Raw genomic sequence first — 19,912 nt, forward strand, 5'->3', positions numbered from 1 at the left:
TTACCGAATGTTCATGAACATAAACGAACGAGCACAACCTTTGTTCATGTTCGTTTGTTTAACTTATCGAACAAAATTTCTTATTCGTGTTTGTTCATTTAGTAAATGAATGAACATATACGAACTTCCCGCTGAATGGTTTACAAACCGTTCGCTGAAAACTCGGTTCGATTAAAACCCTATTTTTAACTATATGGATGTCACGCATTATAAGCTTAACCATTTTTATAGTCTAGTGACATCTTTAGGATGAGATAACGCTTACTGATCATCAAGTTCTGGGTTCGATTACCACAATGGGATTTTCACAGATTTATTGGGTTACTCCTGAATTGGTGTATATGCATTGGTTTCCCCATAAATTGGTGTATATGCATTATGGCCTAGTGGAGATGAATATGATCAGTTGATTCCGTTAGTGACATGATGATACTCCAGTGATCCATAAGTAATCCAAATTTGCTGTTAAAAAAAACAAAAAAAAAAAAACTAATTTGGTCTTTTAAAAAAGTAAAAGTTACAACGATTGTTACTATTAAAATCTCCTTCATTTGAAAACCTCTTTTTTAACATATATTTATCTAATTATCTCCTATACTATCTGTAATGGTTTTAATATCAAATGTAAATTCCTAGTAAAATAATATTTTAGTATTATTTTCTTACTTTTACTAATATTTTCTTTATTAGTTTAACTTTTTTTTACCATTACTTTTTTTAGTGATATTATTTAAAAAATAAACAATTACTATATCTTACATTTTTTAAGTAGATTAATATTTTAATATTATTTCTTTAATTTTACTAATATTTTTTTAGTTTATTTTTTAACTATTAGTTTTTTTAATTATATTATTTTAAAAATTATTAAAATTAGTTTTATTTGTTATTTTATCTTTATAATACTTTTGAGTATATTTTATTTTTCATTTATAACTTTATTCGAACGAGTCAAATATAGTCAAACTTTACCGTAAAAAAATTGACGAATATTATTTGAACAACATTTGTATCGCTACGAGTAACGTATTCATTTTTATGGCTTTCTCGATGCGACGGTATAAAGTTTGTTGAAGATGGAGTTGTATTTGCAATAGAGATTTTTTTTTGTTACCGTAAGCTATGGCGAGTTTGGTATAGTAACTTTACCGTGATGAATCGAATCGGTACCAGCCGAACAACATCGCTATTGGTAATGATATTCATTTTTTTTTGGTTTTCAATCGATGTGTATATCCTTTGTGCTTGTCTCTTTCGATTGCTATTCCGAGTGTCGGTACCATATTGAACCGACCTGATACCGACCGAAATCCGCTGCGAAGCGCGGGTAATCTCGCTAGTTAAACAATATTGTCAAAGAAAGTGACCCGCTTAGAAATAAGGGTGTTTATCGGATTATTCAAATGGAGTTTGATAAACATATTAGATTTAGTGAAATAAAAATAACCCTAACAAGCAAAATCATTTTATTCGGTAAGTTTACAACACTCAAAAATATTTATCACATAAACAGTAAATCTGATCCATCATTCACCAACTTAGCAAGTCAACCCAATATAATACATAAAATACAACAATATGTTTACCATTTTCATCTTTCATGCTGCAGCTGCACATGCCAAAAAAAAACAAACAAACCACACTATATATATATATGCAACATCAGTATGCTGGTTCCCTCTGTCCTCGTCCTTGCATGTACTTTCATAAGATGACCCGGGGTAGCAACGTGATAGAGAAATATCACGCATGGAGTTTGATAACATCCCACCGCCGCCAGAACGAAAACGCGTTATATCATCACGGTTTGATGATTCCGTGATATTTTCAACGGCGTGATGGTGTTTAATTGTGAGGGTAATTGTTGGTTTGGGGGAAATTGTCGGGTGTGGTGGTGAGTGATGACCACCCCCACTAAAAAAAGTTGTGAGTGATGGAAAAATGGTTCATGACATGGCGGAACTTGATTGGTGCTTGTGAGTGATAAGTAATATCATTTTCATATCATTTTCTGAAACGTATGAGTGATATGATTTTCTGAATTTTAATTATTTTATATTTATTATATGCTATAATATAAGAAATTTGGTTTTAAAGTTTATATTTTAGAGTTAATTACATAGATGGGTCCTGTGGTTTATAGCTAGTTTCATCTTTGGTTACTAACTTTTTTTTAAACAGGTTTAGGTTTATAGTTTCAATTTTGTAACACCTTTGGATACTAACAACAAAATTATCAATATAATGACTAATATACCATTCCATTCTTTTTAATTTTATCATTGTAACACCTTTGTGTACTAACACCTAATTTTATTTAAGTTTAAATCAATTTTACAAAATCTATTTTTTTTATTTTCATCTTTTTATTATATCTCTTAATTAACATAAAATCTATTTATTTTTTTATTTTTTATTTATAAATATAAATTAAAAAAGTCAGAAAACGACCGCTCCATTTTTTATTTATTAATAATATTACTAAATAATACTAGATAAATATCTGACTAATATTATGAATATATAAAAACTCTTTAAAATATAAATTAAATAATGAAACAAATGATTAAACCATGACATCTCTATTTTATTTGTGTATCTATGTGCTTAGAAAACACTTTAGTTCCGATGAGATACAATCTTTTATTATTATTGTTATTGGTTTTATATTACTTAATCCCATATATTTAAAATTACAAAAATTAAAACTAAGTTTTATATATTAAACACGTGTAATACACGGAGTTTTAACCTAATATCTTAATAATAATTTATTTGCACATTACCAACTATTATTATACATATTGAATTTTTAATTATTTAAGATTTTGAGCAACTTCTATCGTGCTAAATTATTTATTATTTCTTAAAAAATTATATTTAAATATTTACTTATAAAAAATAAAAAAATAAAAAAAATTTATGTTAACTAAAAGATATAATAAAAAGATGAAAATAAAAAATATAGATTTTGTAAAATTGATTTTAACTTAAATAAAATTAGGTGTTAGTACCCAAATGTGTTACATTGATAAAATTAAAAAGAATGGAAGGGTATTTTAGTCATTATATTGATAATTTTGGGGTTAGTACCCAAAGGTGTTACAAAATTGAAAAATAAAACCTAAACCTGTTAAAAAAAAGTTAGTACATAAAGGTGAAACTAGCTATAAACCACATGACCCATCTGTGTTATTAACTCTATATTTTATTTTGTTAGATCTTATTTTGGCTTTTTCAATCCATATTGAAGGGTGGATCTCGGAAAGATATGAAATATTTCCCTCCAAGCCGTACATACGACTTTCATCAAATGCGGCTTTCTGTAGAATTTTATATGTATCTATGAGATCGAGTTTGGAATTCTGTTTACTCACTTTAAATTGAGTATCCATTTCCCTCATTTTCCTGCTAGGATTGAAAATAATAATTAAGTTATTACATATGATTTAGTTTATTTATCATTTTCTTTAGTTTGGTTTGTTTATTGGTGTCATATTTTTTTTCTTCTCATACTTAGGGTAGAGGGTGTCATCCCGTTTTCACCAGTTTTCCTCCCTCAGGTGACACATCAGTGTTACATCAACCTTTTTCTAGTTTTTCTCAAATTTCTCCGGTTTTTCCCAGATTACACGGTGTCGTAGGAGATTTCCCTAGTTTTTTCCAAAGCCAAATTACTTTACTTTAATTTAAGCTTTTAAACAATTTATATATCTAATATTCTAAATATCAATTACAATAAAAGAGACATAACTAAAATTAACATAAAATAAAACTTACAATACAATAAACCTAGTCACTCATTTGTAAATTTTGGTGGTAAAGTTCATGTCGTTGTTGCAAATGCTCGATAAGATCCGCTTCAAGGCTTCGGTGGATAGTTCATGATTGTAACAATGAAAGGATATTTTCTTCTGCCATTCCATCACTTGATGGATCCTCTATGTGTTCGAGTGATATCGTTACACCTTTATGTTTTTGAAAATCATGTTATGCAAAATAATACATGCGTACATGATTTTTTTTCGTGGAGACATTGGCCTTGTAGTTTGTGCGAGTTTATACCACCTGGCTTTCATGACACCTAAGGCTCTTTGTACATCCTTTCGTGCAGCTTCGTGTGCTCTCTTATAACGACATCGTTTTTCATCATTTTGCGAAACAAAATAAAACGCCGTAAAAAAGAAAGATGATGAAGAAGACGACAAAGAGAATGAGTATGATGAGGAACAAGATACAGATGAGTTATTCAAAGACATTGATGATTATCACTATGATGGTAATGATGACGATGATGATGATGATGGTAATAGTGGTGCTATAGTTGTGAGCCGAACGGGAGATCATCAAGACCTTGACTTCCTAGATGACACGCATAATGAAGAAGTTGAGGACGTTCATCCTCAGGGGGAGTCATCATCAGGTACTAAACATTCATCTACTCCTAAAGTTATATTCTTACAACATGATGTTGAAGAAGGAGAATTAGTTGTGAATTGGACGAGGGAGCCAATGAAAGAAGCTCTAGGTATGAATGATGAAGACAAGTTCACATTTGATTTTGAGAAAGACATAGAGTATAATGCTCCTGATGATGAATATGTATTTAAGATGGTTGATGATGCTGACAACTTTAACGATGTGGTGACCGAAGATGATTCTGATTCTGACCATGAAGAACAGTTGCATTATTCAGGTCGAGATTCTGATTTTCCCACATTCATAGAGTTGTTTAAAACTCATATGAAGATAATTTGAAGAGACAGATCGTTGAAAAGCTTGGTGAAGAAGGTATTCCCAGGAAGCTTTCAAAGGAAGAACTTCGAGAGGAACGTAAGAAATGGTTCAAACCAATGCCAGGGGAACGTAAGTTTAAAAGACCATTGAAGTTTTTCAAGAGCTATCCAGACGAATCTCTCCGAGATATCTTGTCTTGGGGATATCTAGACGATCTAAAGTTTATGCTATAAAACGTGAATTTGGAGTTCAATACTTCGAATATGTTAAAGATCTAAAGACGTTTCCATGTTGGGACGTTAAAGAGTTGGTTAAAATGAAGAATATTCAACAACTCGAATGGGGTCCTAAAGTGAGATACTATGAGTCGAAGCTATGGTATTACATTCATGGGCAAGCACGTGATCATTTTCCAGAATGGAAACCATAGTTCCCTAAGCGTACAGTAGTTGTTGATCCAGTGACAGGCGAAAAAGACATCACTCTACATGTCATGCGACCACGATGTATGAAAAATATGCCACTGAAGGAGATGGAACTGGATTTTTATAAAGACTTCAGGGGATGGGCATATGATCCGAAAACATGTCAAGCAGTGATTGCTCTACGTGATGAGAAGATGGTTTACAGGCGTATATTCCTGATTGTTTAGATGTGGCTGGTGAACTATTCTAAGAAGGATATAGATTATTTGTTCTTTAACAAGATAATGTACTATCCAACTGATAAAGAACAATCTCTGCAATATTATAGGTAGTGAATGTATGCTTTGAAAAAGAGATAAATTCAGGCCGCTATTTGGAGTCAAGCTGGAGAGATCTTGAACGTGAAGAATTTCTGAAAGAACAGCGTCACAACGAAAGAGGATCAAAAGATGGCTGAAGCAGCGAAACGAGCAAGGTGGATATTGGGAATGGGGAAGTTTGACACTGATCAAACTCCGATTGAAAGTGAAGAACGAAAAATTCCCAGGTGGTCTAAAACGATGGATGGTGTAAAGGAATGGCGTGAATGGTGGATTAACGAAGGAAGGCATAAACGAAAAGAGATGCTGGCACAACGAGCAGAAGAAAGAAAACAGAAGTACAGGGAGAGAAGATATAGGAAGAGGTGAATGAAGACTATACAGACGACTACAGCTACATCCAAGGGGGAGTCTGTAAATGCAATATGTCTATAGCTTACGTCTAGCATCGAGTCTATGTTTAATTTAATTATATGTGCTAGTATTAAACTGAAATGGTTTTGTATTGTGTAAGTCCTTTCATACGAAGGGACATCATAGTTCAGTTTAGTATGTAGTGAACAACAACCCCGGTTCGTACGAAGCCAGGCATAGCTTCGTACGAAGCCATAACAACTATATATAGGGGTGTTGGGTTAATTTGTTATGTAACTTTTTGGCAAACTCTAGCGAAGCTCTGCCAAATTTTCTCCAGGTTCTGTACAAGTTCAAATATCAATGAGAATGAGGTTTAACGGTGTCTGTGTGATTATTACGTCATTTCTATGTCATGGATTCCGCACGTGCACATAGTTGTTAGATCCGGTCGGAGCGTTACAAAGACGAACACGGTCCTCACAATGACAAAACCTAGAAACGAGTTGGGTGACTAAAGAGGGTTGAGTTGATATAGTAAACTGGGTAATTGACAAAAACTATTTTAATTGCCACATTAACTGATTTTCCAACACTATGTCTATGTGGTGTCCAAATAATTAGCTAATCTTGTGTAAACCTAGAACCTGAAACTTTGATCGGAGGTTACATTTATAAATTTAATATCTTTTCTTTTAATTAGTTTAATGTTTTCTTTCAAATTAATCAAAACCCCTAAGTTAAGATTAGTAGTTAATTAATTAGGTAATCTAGTTAAACACCAACCACAAATTTCCCGTGGATACGATACCATACTTACGCTATCTACGTAGATTAGGTTTTTGATTGACCCTTACCACATTCATCAGTACATTAACTCACCAGCCAACATATAATTAAGGACAAATCCAATTGATAAAACCACATGACTTAGTAGAGTTAGAACAAATTAAAAAGTTGCCACAGAAAAGAAAAGCGTTTGATTGAATCATTTGAAATCCTAACCCCAAAACTTGGTATCTAAAGTGATAATTCTGTTCTTTAAAATTGATTATCAACTACCATCAAATCCCTTGGAATTAGAAAGCGATTTAGGCAAGAATTACAAACCTATAGATACTAATAATTGATCTATGAAATTGTCAAAGCTTCGATCCAGGGTCAACCATAAGCTAAACTGTTAGCTACAAATTGAAGAAGAAGCAAAAGAGAGGGAAGAATCAACAGTATCATAGCTAACTTCCCTTAACACTGATTACAAGTATTTATAGGCAGCTAACTACCACTAATCAGTTATTAACTAACCTCTAACAACTGCTAACTAATGTCTAACAACTGTTTACACTAAGACCCTTTATCTTTCACAATATTACATTTCAGCCCTTGACTCATTATTATTCTAACAATACTTTCCCCCCATTTTGAATTCTTGACCTCAAGAATTAAAGCCTGGAAACCTCAATTCAAACTCATTTAAATCCTCCCATGAAGAATCTTCCAACGGTAGACCTTGCCAATGAACCAAGACTTGATTCACCATACGATTACCCTTCCGAACCAAACGCCGGTCCACAATTGATCTAGGTTGCAACAAAAAACGAGAATCAGTAGGCAGAGGAACAATTGGAGCATGTTGACCAAAAGCTTTCTTCAACAAGGACACTTGGAATACAGGATGAAGCTGTGCATCACTGGGTAAGTCCAATTTATAAGCAACTTTTCCAATTTTTTCAATCACCAGGAATGGCCCAAAGTATTTAGGTCCAATCTTTGAATGCCTCTGATTCTGTATTGAATTCTGTACAAAAGGATGCAATTTAAGATACACCCAGTCTCCATTTTGAAATGTTCTCTCACTCCTATTAGCATCAGCGTATTGCTTCATTCTGTTTCTTGTTTGACTTAATGTCTCCTTCAAAAGGTTAATCATGGCCTCCCTATCCCTGTATACAAATTCCACTGCTTCCACTGTTGTATCATAAAGAATATAAGGAATGTGAGTGGGAGGTGGAAATCCATACAAGGCCTCAAAAGGGCTCATTTTTATTGTTGAGTGATAGGTAGTATTATACCACCACTCAGCCAAGCTAAGCCATTTCAACTACTGTTTGGTAGAATGCATACACATACACCTCAGATAAGTCTCCAAACATATGTTCAGTACCTCTGTTTGACCATCACTTTGAGGGTGATAAGCAGTGGAATAGGCCAACTGAACGCCTTGCAATCTCATAAACTCTTTCCAAAAACTGCTTAGAAAAACTGGATCCCTATCTGATACTATGGTCATAGGACAACCATGCAGTTTAAGAATGTTATCTGTAAAAATCTGGGCTACTTAAGAAGCCGTATAGGGATGAGATATAGGCATGAAGTGAGCATACTTAGTTAGGCGATCCACCACCACTAAAATTGTATCTTTTCCCTGAACTTTAGGAAGCCCTGACACAAAATCCATAGAGACATCTGTGAAAACATGTGTTGGAACTGGCAGTGGTTGCAAATGGCCAGGGCTAGCCACTGGTTCATACTTGGCCTGTTGGCAATGAGAACACTCCTTGAGCCATTGAAACACCTGTTTGTAACATCCCTTCCAATAACAAAAAGCCTTTATCTTTTGCAAAGTAGGATAATTCCCAGAATGCCCCCCTATAGGAGATGAATGGAACAGTTGAATTATGTCATTCTGCAGTTGCACATCATTACCTACCCACAACTTATTCTTCCTTTTTAACAACTGACCATCCCAAGTGACATGAGGAATTACTTTGCCTTGATTAATTTGTTGAATGATGAGTTGTAACCTCTCATCAGCCTGCCAAGTACCCTTGATCCTGTCCAACAACAGTGGATTGACTGAACTCATTCCCAATTCAAATAGTGCCAAACCCTGTACTCTAGAAAGACCATCAGCTACCACATTTTCAGACCCCTTCTTATAAACTATCTCATATTCATACCCCATCAACTTTGCTAACCATGTTTGCTGTAGAGGAGTAGTGATCTTTTGATCAAGCAAATACTTCAAACTCTTCTGATCAGTCTTTATGAGAAATTTCTTGGTTATCAAATAATGATGCCAAGTTTTTACTGCCATAAGAATTGCTAACAGTTCTTTTTCATATACTGATAAAGACTATTGCTTGATAGACAAAGCCTTGCTTATGAAGGCTATAGGGTGGCCTTCCTGCATCAACACTACCCCCAATCCTTTAGCTGAAGCATCAGTTTCAACTACGAACTCTTTAGAAAAATTAGGTAGAGCCAAAACAGGAGCAGTGGTTAAGGCAGTTTTCAACTGATCAAAAGCCAATTGTGCATCATTGTTCCACTTGAACCCATCTTTCTTCATAAGATCATTCAAAGGTCTAGCTGTAATTCCAAATGACTTGATAAACCTTCTGTAATAACCTGCTAGCCCAAGGAAGCCTCTCAACTGTTTAAGACTAGTAGGCACTGGCCACTATTGGATAGCCTCAATCTTCTTAGGATCAGTTTGTACTCCTGTCCCAGAAATGATATGACCCAAATATTCCACATTTGCCCCTGCGAAAGAACATTTTGATTTCTTTGCAAACAGTGTATCCTTCCTCAGTAGTTGTAACACCTGCTCCAAGTCAATCAAATGCTGTTGCATATCAGGACTATACACTAGAATATCATCAAAGAATACTAGTGTAGTTTTTCTCATTAATGACTTAAAGGTAGCATTCATCATAGATTGGAAGGTAGCAGGAGCATTGGTCAGCCCAAATGGCATGACCACAAACTCAAAGAGCCCTTGGTGTGTTCGAAAAGCAGTCTTGTGGATATCCATTTCATTCATCCTCACTTGATGATACCCAGCTCTAAGATCCAACTTTGAAAATACAATGGCCCCTCCCAATTCATCCAATAGTTCCTCAATTAATGGAATAGGAAACCTGTCCTTTACAGTTGCCTCATTCAGTTTCTTGTAATCCACACAAAACCTCCAAGTTCCATCCTTCTTTTTGACTAAGACTACAGGAGAAGCAAAAGCACTTTGACTATTCCTTACTGTTCCAGCATCCAACAACTCTTGAGTAAGACTTTCAATCACATCTTTTTGATGAGCAAGATATCTATAGGCCCTTTGATTGATGGTGATATTCTCATCTTTGAGAACAATTTTGTGATCACAATCCCTTTTTGGAGGCAAAACAGTAGGTACAGCAAAAACATCATCATACTTTTTCAATAAAGAATTCAATGCTTCATTTTCATTGTTCTGAACAACCCTTGTTTCATGCTGAAAAATCTCAGCATCCAAAGCTTGTAAACTATACAGTTGTGTACTTGCTATGCCTTTAGGGTCACTCAACAGCACATTCATCTTTTCAGCAGTGCATAATGTCATTATATTTGACCCAATACCTTTTAATTCAAACAACTGATCACCCACCTTGAACTTCATGGTAAGTTGCTTAAAATTCCAGTTTATATCCTTCAAGGTTTGTAGCCATTGAACTCCTAAAACCATGTCATAGTTGCTTAAAGGAACAAGCATGACATCTGCACTAAACCAATTTCCCTGCATCATCCACTTAAAGTTCTTACACAATTGAGTACAAGACATCTTTTTGCCATCTGCCACAGTGATATTCAACTCAGCCACTTTTTTAATAGGACACCTCATTTTTAAGGCCAAATCCAAATTCAAGAAATTATGAGTGGATCCAGAATCTACTAAAATTTACAAAGGTTTTGTACCGATAGCCCCAATGACTCTCATTGTAGAATAAGAAGGCACTCCCATAATTGCATTCAATGAAATGCATGGCTCCTGATCTTGAACATGATTCATCACCATTTCATGAAGGGTATTTTCGTCATTACTGTCCTCTTCTATTTCTACAATTTCAATAGAGAACAGTTGCTTATTCTTGCAAATATGATTAGGTGTATATTTCTCATCACACCCAAAACACTCCCCCTTAGCCCTCTTCTCTTCAATTTTCTTATGAGACAATCTTCTAGCATTCATGGGTTTAGGTTTAGGTGATGGTGCAAGCAACAATGGAATATTGGTTCCTCCTACAGGCTTATTAATAGGAGAGAATGAAGATTTGAAGGGTTTATTATACCTACTAGAAGATGCAATATTATATTCTTGAATTCTGGCCAACATGTATGCCTCAGGCAAATTTCGTGGCCTGATCAACTTAACTGGATTGCCAATTTCAGGCTTAATGGCTCTCAAAAACAAACTTACTGCATACTCATCACAAATATTGACCCTAGTAAGAGCTAGATCAAATTCTTTACAGAATTCATTCAAAGAGCCTGTCCGCCTTAAGTCAACTAAAGCCCCCACAGCATATTGATTAAGACTTGACCCAAATCTTGCAACTATAAACCCCTTGTACTCATTCCACAACATGCCCTCAATACTACCCCCCTTGACTTAACAAAAGACTGATGCCAAAGTAGGGCTATATCCTCCAAATGAACTATCACAAATTTTACCTTAAGGGCCTCAGGAGTAGTATCAATCTCGAAAAAATGTTCCACTCTGCATATCCATCCTTCAATATTTTCTCCATTAAACTTTGGAAATTCCGTCTTAGAAAGACAATTGTTATTATTGTGATAAGGAAATTGATTAGCAATTACTTGCTGATTCGGTGGTTGATTATTGCCCAAAGCTTGAATGCTTCGTATGATCTCATTCATCTGATTCTCCATTTGACTTTTCATTGATGCAATATTTTCAGCATTCTTGGTAGCTACTGATTCCAAACAAACCAAAGCTACATCATAATCTTGCATCCTCTGCTCCATCGATTGATTACGAGTTGTTGTCATCTTCTTTGAATCAAATTGCAATTGATCGAACAAAGATCAATTTGAGAACTGAAAGAATCGCACAGAAATTGATTGAACAAGAAATCAATTTCAAAGTTTTTGAAACGAAATCACCAGCAGAAATTGATCGAACAATGATCAATTTCAAGGAATCGAAAGAACCGGACGAATTATGATCGTGATTGATACACAGAAGCTCCGAGAATCGGTAGCTCTGATACCAATTTGTTAGCTACAAATTGAAGAAGAAGCAAAAGAGAGGGAAGAATCAACAATACCATAGCTAACTTCACTTAACACTGATTACAAGTATTTATAGGCAGCTAACTACCACTAATCAGTTATTAACTAACCTCTAACAACTGCTAACTAATCTCTAACAACTGTTTACACTAAGACCCTTTATCTTTCACAATATTACATTTCAGCCCTTGACTCATTATTATTCTAACATAAACACAATCAAATTAAGGACAAAATAAATATCATCAGTGGTAACCGACTTTCAAGCCTAAATAAAAGTAATTCAACATCATACACAGATATTAAAAGCCCTAGCTACAAAATCACGATCAATAAACCAAAACTAAAGTCACATAATTGTCAATTAACTGAAAATCATTGTATAGGAAGAGTAATTGAGATTCATACTGAAGTGGGATGAAAACTTTACACAATATTTAGCAAACACTACCATAGAATCTGTTGTAAATTAGAAGTGAAATCAATTGTTTAGAATCATGAATTACAAATCAAATGATTTAAAACTTATAATGTAAGCTTCATGGATTCGATTCTCCCAATTACACCTTCCTAGATTGGGTGCTACGCATACCCGTTAACAACGATTCCACGAATTGCCAGCAGGGAGAATAAAAGGAAGCCCAGATATAAGTATGTGGGAGGGAACTATTAAGGAAAATATTATTGTAAATAACAGTAACGTAAATTAGTTGTTACCATTTTAAATTCTTGTATATTTGGATAGGATTTAGGTAACTGTTGACCATCGAAACATAAGCCATGATAGTCTCTGCACATTAATCTAGGTTGATTGTAATTGGCTTATATAAGCCTTTATATTGTTATCTGTGAATCAAGCTTTTTCATCCAGTAATCAATCTGTTATATGGTATCACGAGCTTCCATCTCAAACGAGAATTGATCCTACTGTAACTTTTTTTTCCCTAATCAAACACCCTCTACAATCACCTCCTATGGCACCAATCACAATTGTTCAACTCACGGCTTCTACCCACTTTAATATCACTCTTACTTCTGATAATTTTCCGGTGTGGCGCAAGCACGTTTACTCGTCTATGTTTTTTTTTTTTTGGTCTAGATCTGCTACACTTCATCACCGGAACCAAGCCAACTCCGTCAGAATTCCTAGACACTGAAGCCACCAAACCAAACCCGGACCACTACCCATGGTTCAGACAAGATCAAATCATCCTGGCGGCGCTTCTAGGCAGTTGTTCATCCACCATTCAACCGATGATTGCGTCGGCCGACACCGCCCGAGAAGCGTGGGAACGATTGGTTACTAGTTATGCCAACCCATCTCGGTCTCGCGTCATATCGCTAAAATCCAAACTCGCATCGAATCCTAAAGGCACTCGCACCGTCACGGAATACTTACGTGACATGAAGACAATCGCTGATGAACTCGCACTCGTTCAAAACCTGGTGAAAGACGAGGACCTCATGGTTCATATCCTCTGCCAACTGGGTGATGACTTCAAAAATGTGGCACAATCACTTAGACTCCTTGATACAAAACTCACTTTTCCTGCACTCTTTGAGAAACTGGTGGATTTTGAACGGGAACTTCAACAGAACACGATTTCACCACCCCTCATGGCTACAGCCAACTTTACACAAAAACACTCAAGGTCTAATTCAAGACCCACAAACGACCGGCGCACCATGCAAAGCAACATCAACAGACCATCCCGCAATCAATGGTCTAATGGCTCCAACTTCAATAACGGTAACCGTGATTCTCGTACCAATATCTACTGTCAATACTGTAATTTTGCAGGGCATGAAGCAAAAGAGTGTCGAAAACTTGCCCGATTTCTCCGTGAAAATCATGTTACCACAGGCCCTTCTATGACCCAAAGTAAGGCGTCACCAATTGCTAATGCCACAACATCCTCCTATATGTTTGATACGGGAGCCTCCAATCATGTCGATCCGGATCGTGCATCCTTTCATTCCGTATCCGAGTATGGCGGACCGAATGAAATTGTTCTTGGCAATGGTAATACTCTTTCTATAACTCATATTGGTCATACACATCTTCATACGTCCAATGGCTCTCTTGCCTTAAAAGATGTTTTATGTGTTCCTCAATTCAAAAATAAACTCATTTCCGTTGCAAAATTATGTAAGACTAACCAAGTTTCTGTGGAATTTTTTCCCACTCATTTCTTTGTCAAGGATCTTCGAACGGGGGCACGACTCATGCGGGGCGAGAATTACCTTGATGTTTACTATGCCAACCTTCCATCTCAACCTCAAATAAATGCGGTATCCACCACATCGCCTCTTGATTGGCATCACAAACTCGGGCATCCTTCCATTCGGATTCTCAAGAAAATAGCCAAGTGTTTAGGCTTACATTTTAATCTACTCAATTTTCATTGTAATTCGTGTTCCATCAATAAAAGTCACAAAGATTCTTTTGGCACGAACTCATTTACTACTACAAAACCTTACAATTGATATATTCAGATGATGTTTGGGGACCGGTACAAAAATCGATTGATGGCTTCACTTATTATGTGATTTTTGTAGATTTTCACACAAAATATATTTGGTTATATCCAATGAAAAACAAATCTGATGTCTCCACTTTATTTCCACAATTCAAATTGCTAGTCGAAAAATTTTTTCAAACACCTTTAATTTCTCTCTTCACCGACAATGGTGGAGAGTATATTGGACTTATCGCATATCTTCAAGCTCACGGTATTTCTCATTTCACCACCCCACCGCACACCCCGGAACAAAATGGGGTCGCCGAAAGGCGTCATCGGCACATTGTGGAAACCGGTTTATCACTCCTTCACTATGCTCACCTTCCTCTCTCCTTTTGGACACATGCTTTTCAAACTGCCGTTTATCTCATAAATCGTCTACCCACTCCAAACCTTAATCTTAAATGTCCATATTCCGTTCTCTACAAGCAAGAACCCACCTACACCAAACTCAAAACCTTTGGATGCCTATGTTATCCGTGGCTTCGCCCGTATGCAAAATCCAAACTTCACCCTCGCTCTGAAAAATGCGTGTTTTTAGGCTACTCTTCATCCAAATCGGCCTACAAATGCTATGACTACACAAACCGGCGACTATACTACTCTCGACATGTGGAATTCATTGAGACTGCATTTCCATTAAAATCTCAACAACATTCCTCAACCATTCCTAATGTTGACCAGTTTTTTGGTAACCCACTAACCCAAGTCGCTCCCAAGGCACAACAACCCACTTCCTCTCCCTCCCCTCCTTCTACTCACCCGACCGAGTCCATCCAAAACCCACCAAGCCCACTTGACCAGCCCATACCAACTCAACCTTCTTCTCCGGTTTCCCCCGTACAGTCTACCATATCCTCCCCTGACAACATCTCTGATACCCGCACTTCAACTCCAAACAATACTGAATCCCACACTTCCGCTCACTCTTCAAACGACACTAACCCTCACACAACTTCCTTCACCACCGCACCTTCATCGCCATCCCTCCCTACACCTTCGACCGCCTCTTCTCCTCCGCCACCTCCACGCACACGTAAACCAAATTCAAAGTATTATAACTCTAAATTTATTAATCACACTACCCTCCATCCAATCTCTTCAACGCTTGAACCAACCACTCACAACCAAGCCTTAAAAGATCCCGAGTGGCGCAAGGCGATGGATAATGAGTTTAATGCTCTTCTAAGAAACGCCACATGGGAACTTGTCCCTCCTTCGCAACCCAAACCTATCGGTTGTAAGTGGGTATTTCGTATTAAACGGCGCCCTGACGGGTCTATTGAGAAATACAAGGCACGTCTAGTTGCTAAGGGTTTCCTTCAAGAATATGGGAAGGATTACTTTGAAACGTTTAGTCCAGTCACTAAACCCGTCACTATCCGTACAGTTCTTTCCATTGCCTTATCTCAAAACTGGCCCATACGACAACTAGATGTCAACAATGCCTTCTTGCATGGCACTTTGCATGAGGATGTTTACATGTCTCAACCACCGGGTTATGTCAATCCGGACCTTCCCAATCACCTTTGTCATCTTCGAAAATCTCTCTACGGACTCAAGCAAGCACCACGTGCTTGGTACATGGAGCTTGCCACATTTCTTCTTGAGCTCGGTTTTCGCAAATCCTTGGCCGACCCGTCTTTGTTCATCTATAACCGCGAAGGCGTTATCTCATATTTCTTGGTATATGTTGATGATATTGTCTTGACCGGAAACAACAATTTATTTATTCAACATATTATTCGTGCGTTATCCGAAAAATTTTCCATTAAAGATCTTGGCATGCTACACCACTTTCTTGGTATAGAAGTTATCAACACAACCACTGGTTTATTCCTATCTCAACATGCTCATGTGCAAAATTTACTGTCCAAATTTAAAATGGATGGAGCTAAACCCGTTGCCACACCACTTAGCTCCACTGAGTCACTCTCTCTTGTTGATGGTTCGCCTACCATTGACCCCACTCCGTATCGTCAACTGGTGGGCTCCCTCCAATATCTTGCCTTTACTCGACCTGATGTTTCTTACGCGGTCAACAAGCTCTCTCAATATATGCATGCACCTACTCAACTTCATTGGCAAGCCTTAAAGCGGGTTCTTCGATACTTGAAATGCACCATTCATCACGGTTTATTTCTTAACCGCGGTTGACCTTACCGCATTTACTGATTCTGATTGGGGTGGAATTGCCGACGGGGGGCGTTCTACCACAGCATATATCATCTACCTCGGTTCCAACATCATCTCGTGGCGCTCGTCACGTCAAAAATCGGTCTCCCGTTCCTCAACTGAGGCGGAGTACAAGGCATTAGCAAACGGTGCAGCTGAACTTTCTTGGGTCCAAAACCTACTATTCGAGCTAGGTCTGTCGGCAACTAAACCTCCTACATTATTTTGTGACAATGCTGGTGCTACTTATCTGTGTGCCAACCCGGTCTATCACTCGCGTATGAAACACGTGGCACTCGATTATCACTTTGTTCGGGAAAAGGTAACTAATGGTTCATTACGGGTTCTGCACATTCATTCTGCTGATCAGCTCGCCGATGTCCTTACAAAACCTCTAGGCCGCGGACCGTTTCACCGTCTAAGATCCAAGATTGGAGTATCCGATGGATCCTCCATCTTGCGGGGGCATATTAAGGAAAATATTATTGTAAATAACAGTAACGTAAATTAGTTGTTACCATTTTAAATTCTTGTATATTTGGATAGGATTTAGGTAACTGTTGACCACCGAAACATAAGCCATGATAGTCTCTGCACATTAATCTAGGTTGATTGTAATTGGCTTATATAAGCCTTTGTATTGTTATTTGTGAATCAAGCTTTTTCATCCAGTAATCAATCTGTTATATTTACAATAATATTTTCCTTAATAGGAACAAGGGAAGGTGGAAAAACAAAACTGAAAGTTAATACACTAAAGAATGGCGATTGATGTTCAGGGGTGATGAGTTGTAGCAGTGGTGAAATCCTTAGATTGGCCTCAAGGCGTCTTAATATTTTGTGCAATTTCCTAAATTACCCCTTTAAACTGGCTTGTTCTTTCTTGTACATAATACTTCAAAAGTTATACGCGTGTAAAATTAGTATCATGTCCATCTCATTTACTTTATATAGTTATATATATAGATATAGGATAATGCTCTAGAGAAAACCCCTTATTTTGAGAAAACTTTGAAAACCCATTACAAGGCCTACAATTGGCCACGTGTCCCAGCCATCTCCATCTTTCTTTTTACTTTTGAGGGCACTTTGGTAAATTCAACATTATACTACCTAACTCTAAAAGATAACTTGACTTTTGTCTACTATGATTTGACAACATTTATTACCCATTTATCTTCCCAATGTATCTTTCTAACTCCATATCTATCATTTTCATTTCTAAGAAAGACCTTCATTAATGTCCTGCACATCTTCATTTACAATCTACTTCTTCATTTATTCCTTTCTCCATTAATGTCCATTGAGACAAATCCGTCATATAACCCGTTAATGTCGCCGGGTAGATCTTATACTCATTACTTTCTATTGAAGCCACCAAATCTGAGGATCGAAGCAATTATCGAAGCTCTTCAAGAAAAGAAAGTAAGGTGTTGCTCTCATCACATCTTTAATTCTGTTTTTAGAGAGAGAAAACTGATGTTTTGGAGAGAGAAACAACAATATTCATCTTGTTCATCTGGACACCAAGAACACACGCACAAATGTGTGTGAGAGAAACACGTTTAAAGATCTTACTTTTGTTATTTATGTAATTTGTTTAAATTTATACTTTTTATGATATTTGATAGATTTAAAATCAGAGCTTCTTTTGTTTATTTAAAAATTTTAAATCAAGACCAAGAAGAAATTTTTGTGTGCCCAATTTCTTTCTTCAAAAATCAGGTCTTCTTAGTTGTTTCAGATCTATATGTGTTTCAAACATATGGGTTTGAAGCAGATTTGATGTTAGATTCATTACTTTTGAGTTTTTTTTTCTGAGTTCTTTGATTTTCGGTGATGTTATTTTCAATAAAATGTTTTTCTTTTTTTTTCATCCTTACCAGGTGGTGATTCTACTAGATGACATATCCTGTTACTACAACCCATAGCTACCTTTGTTATATATGTTAATGACCAGCTTGTTGGAACATGTTAATGGAGTTTATGCAAGAGATGAGTCAGCAAAGGTAGCAGATAAACAGCAAAGACAGACCGTCAATGGGAGCTCCACCCCTTCTTAGTGATCTGTGTTTTCGTTTACTAGTAATATGTAATGCGAGACTCTTATTATTTTGTCTAAGACGTGTTGTTAAAAATTTTATGGCCTTCCGAACTTCTGCCCTGAAGTCGACCTCAACATATTTGTGTTGCTTTTGGGCTATATGCATCCAATTTTATGTAACTTGCTTGTAGGCAATGTAGCTTTTTACAAGTTTACCAGTACATTAATCTCTAACACATGTTATGTGTAACTTGCTGAAAGTCTTAACACACGTTATAATAGAGCCTTGATACACGTTATATTAGTTATACCGTTATGGGTATAGTAAACGGCCCACCATTTTTCTTAGTGCTATGTATTTTTCGTTTACTAGTAATATGTAATGTGAGACTCTTATTGTTTTGTCTAATACATGATGTTAAAATGGTATGGACTTAACACATTCTGGAAGTCATAACACACGTTATAAAAGAGGCTTAACACACGTTATATCAGGTATACTATGTTGTTATTAAGTTACTATTGGAGTTTATGCATCCATCCTGGAAGTCTTAACACATATTAATTACTATTGGAGTTTACTATTGGACTTAACACATTCTGGAAGTCTTAACACACTATTGGAGTTTATGCATCCATTCTGGAAGTCTTAAAACATGTTATAATAGAGGCTTAACACACGTTATATCAGGTTTACTCTGTTGTTATTAAGTTACTATTGGAGTTTATGCATCTATTATGGAAGTCTTAACACATGTTATAATAGATGCTTAACACATGTTATATATTTCAGTCGCTTAATACATGTTACAGTATGTATATACACATCATGGTGTTTTGGAAACCACTAGCTTATACATGACACCATGTTAGGTTAAACCAAGATTATAACAGAGGCTTAACACATTTTATCCCAGGTATACATGACACCATGTTAGGTTAAACCAAGATTATAACAGAGGCTTAACACATTGTAAACCACTAGCTTATACATGAATACATGTCAGGTTACAAAAAGATTATAACAGTGGCTTAACACATTGGAAGTCTTAACACACGTTATAAAAGAGCCTTAACACACGTTATATCAGGTATACTATGTTATTAAGTTACTATTGGAGTTTATGCATCCATTCTGGAAGTCTTAACACACGTTATAATAGAGGCTTAACACACGTTATACAATATTAACTTGTATGTTCCATATTAACTTGTACGCATATTAACTTGCAAACCACTTTCATATACATGAATACAAGTCGGGTT

General features: G+C 36.2%; 1 protein-coding gene and 1 long non-coding RNA gene across 3 annotated transcripts; both read left to right on the forward strand.

Moving 5' to 3' along the window:
• Positions 1-1,749: 1,749 nt before the first annotated feature.
• Positions 1,750-5,167, forward strand: LOC110869975 (FK506-binding protein 4-like). Its single transcript, XM_022119171.1, has 4 exons — positions 1,750-1,818; positions 4,186-4,696; positions 4,750-4,866; positions 5,010-5,167. Exons 1-4 carry the CDS (start codon positions 1,750-1,752, stop codon positions 5,165-5,167), a joined length of 855 nt encoding a protein of 284 aa, XP_021974863.1.
• Positions 5,168-17,692: 12,525 nt separating this feature from the next.
• Positions 17,693-18,941, forward strand: LOC110871102. Of its 2 annotated transcripts, none has more exons than XR_004864389.1 (2): positions 17,693-18,032; positions 18,489-18,941. It is a non-coding gene; the product is annotated as an uncharacterized LOC110871102 (long non-coding RNA). The 2 variants fall into 2 exon arrangements; XR_002553479.2 differs by having other exon boundaries at positions 17,693-18,027.
• Positions 18,942-19,912: the final 971 nt, after the last annotated feature.

The sequence above is a fragment of the Helianthus annuus genome, chromosome 8 (assembly GCF_002127325.2).
Source record: "Helianthus annuus cultivar XRQ/B chromosome 8, HanXRQr2.0-SUNRISE, whole genome shotgun sequence".
Taxonomy (NCBI): Eukaryota; Viridiplantae; Streptophyta; class Magnoliopsida; order Asterales; family Asteraceae; genus Helianthus; species Helianthus annuus.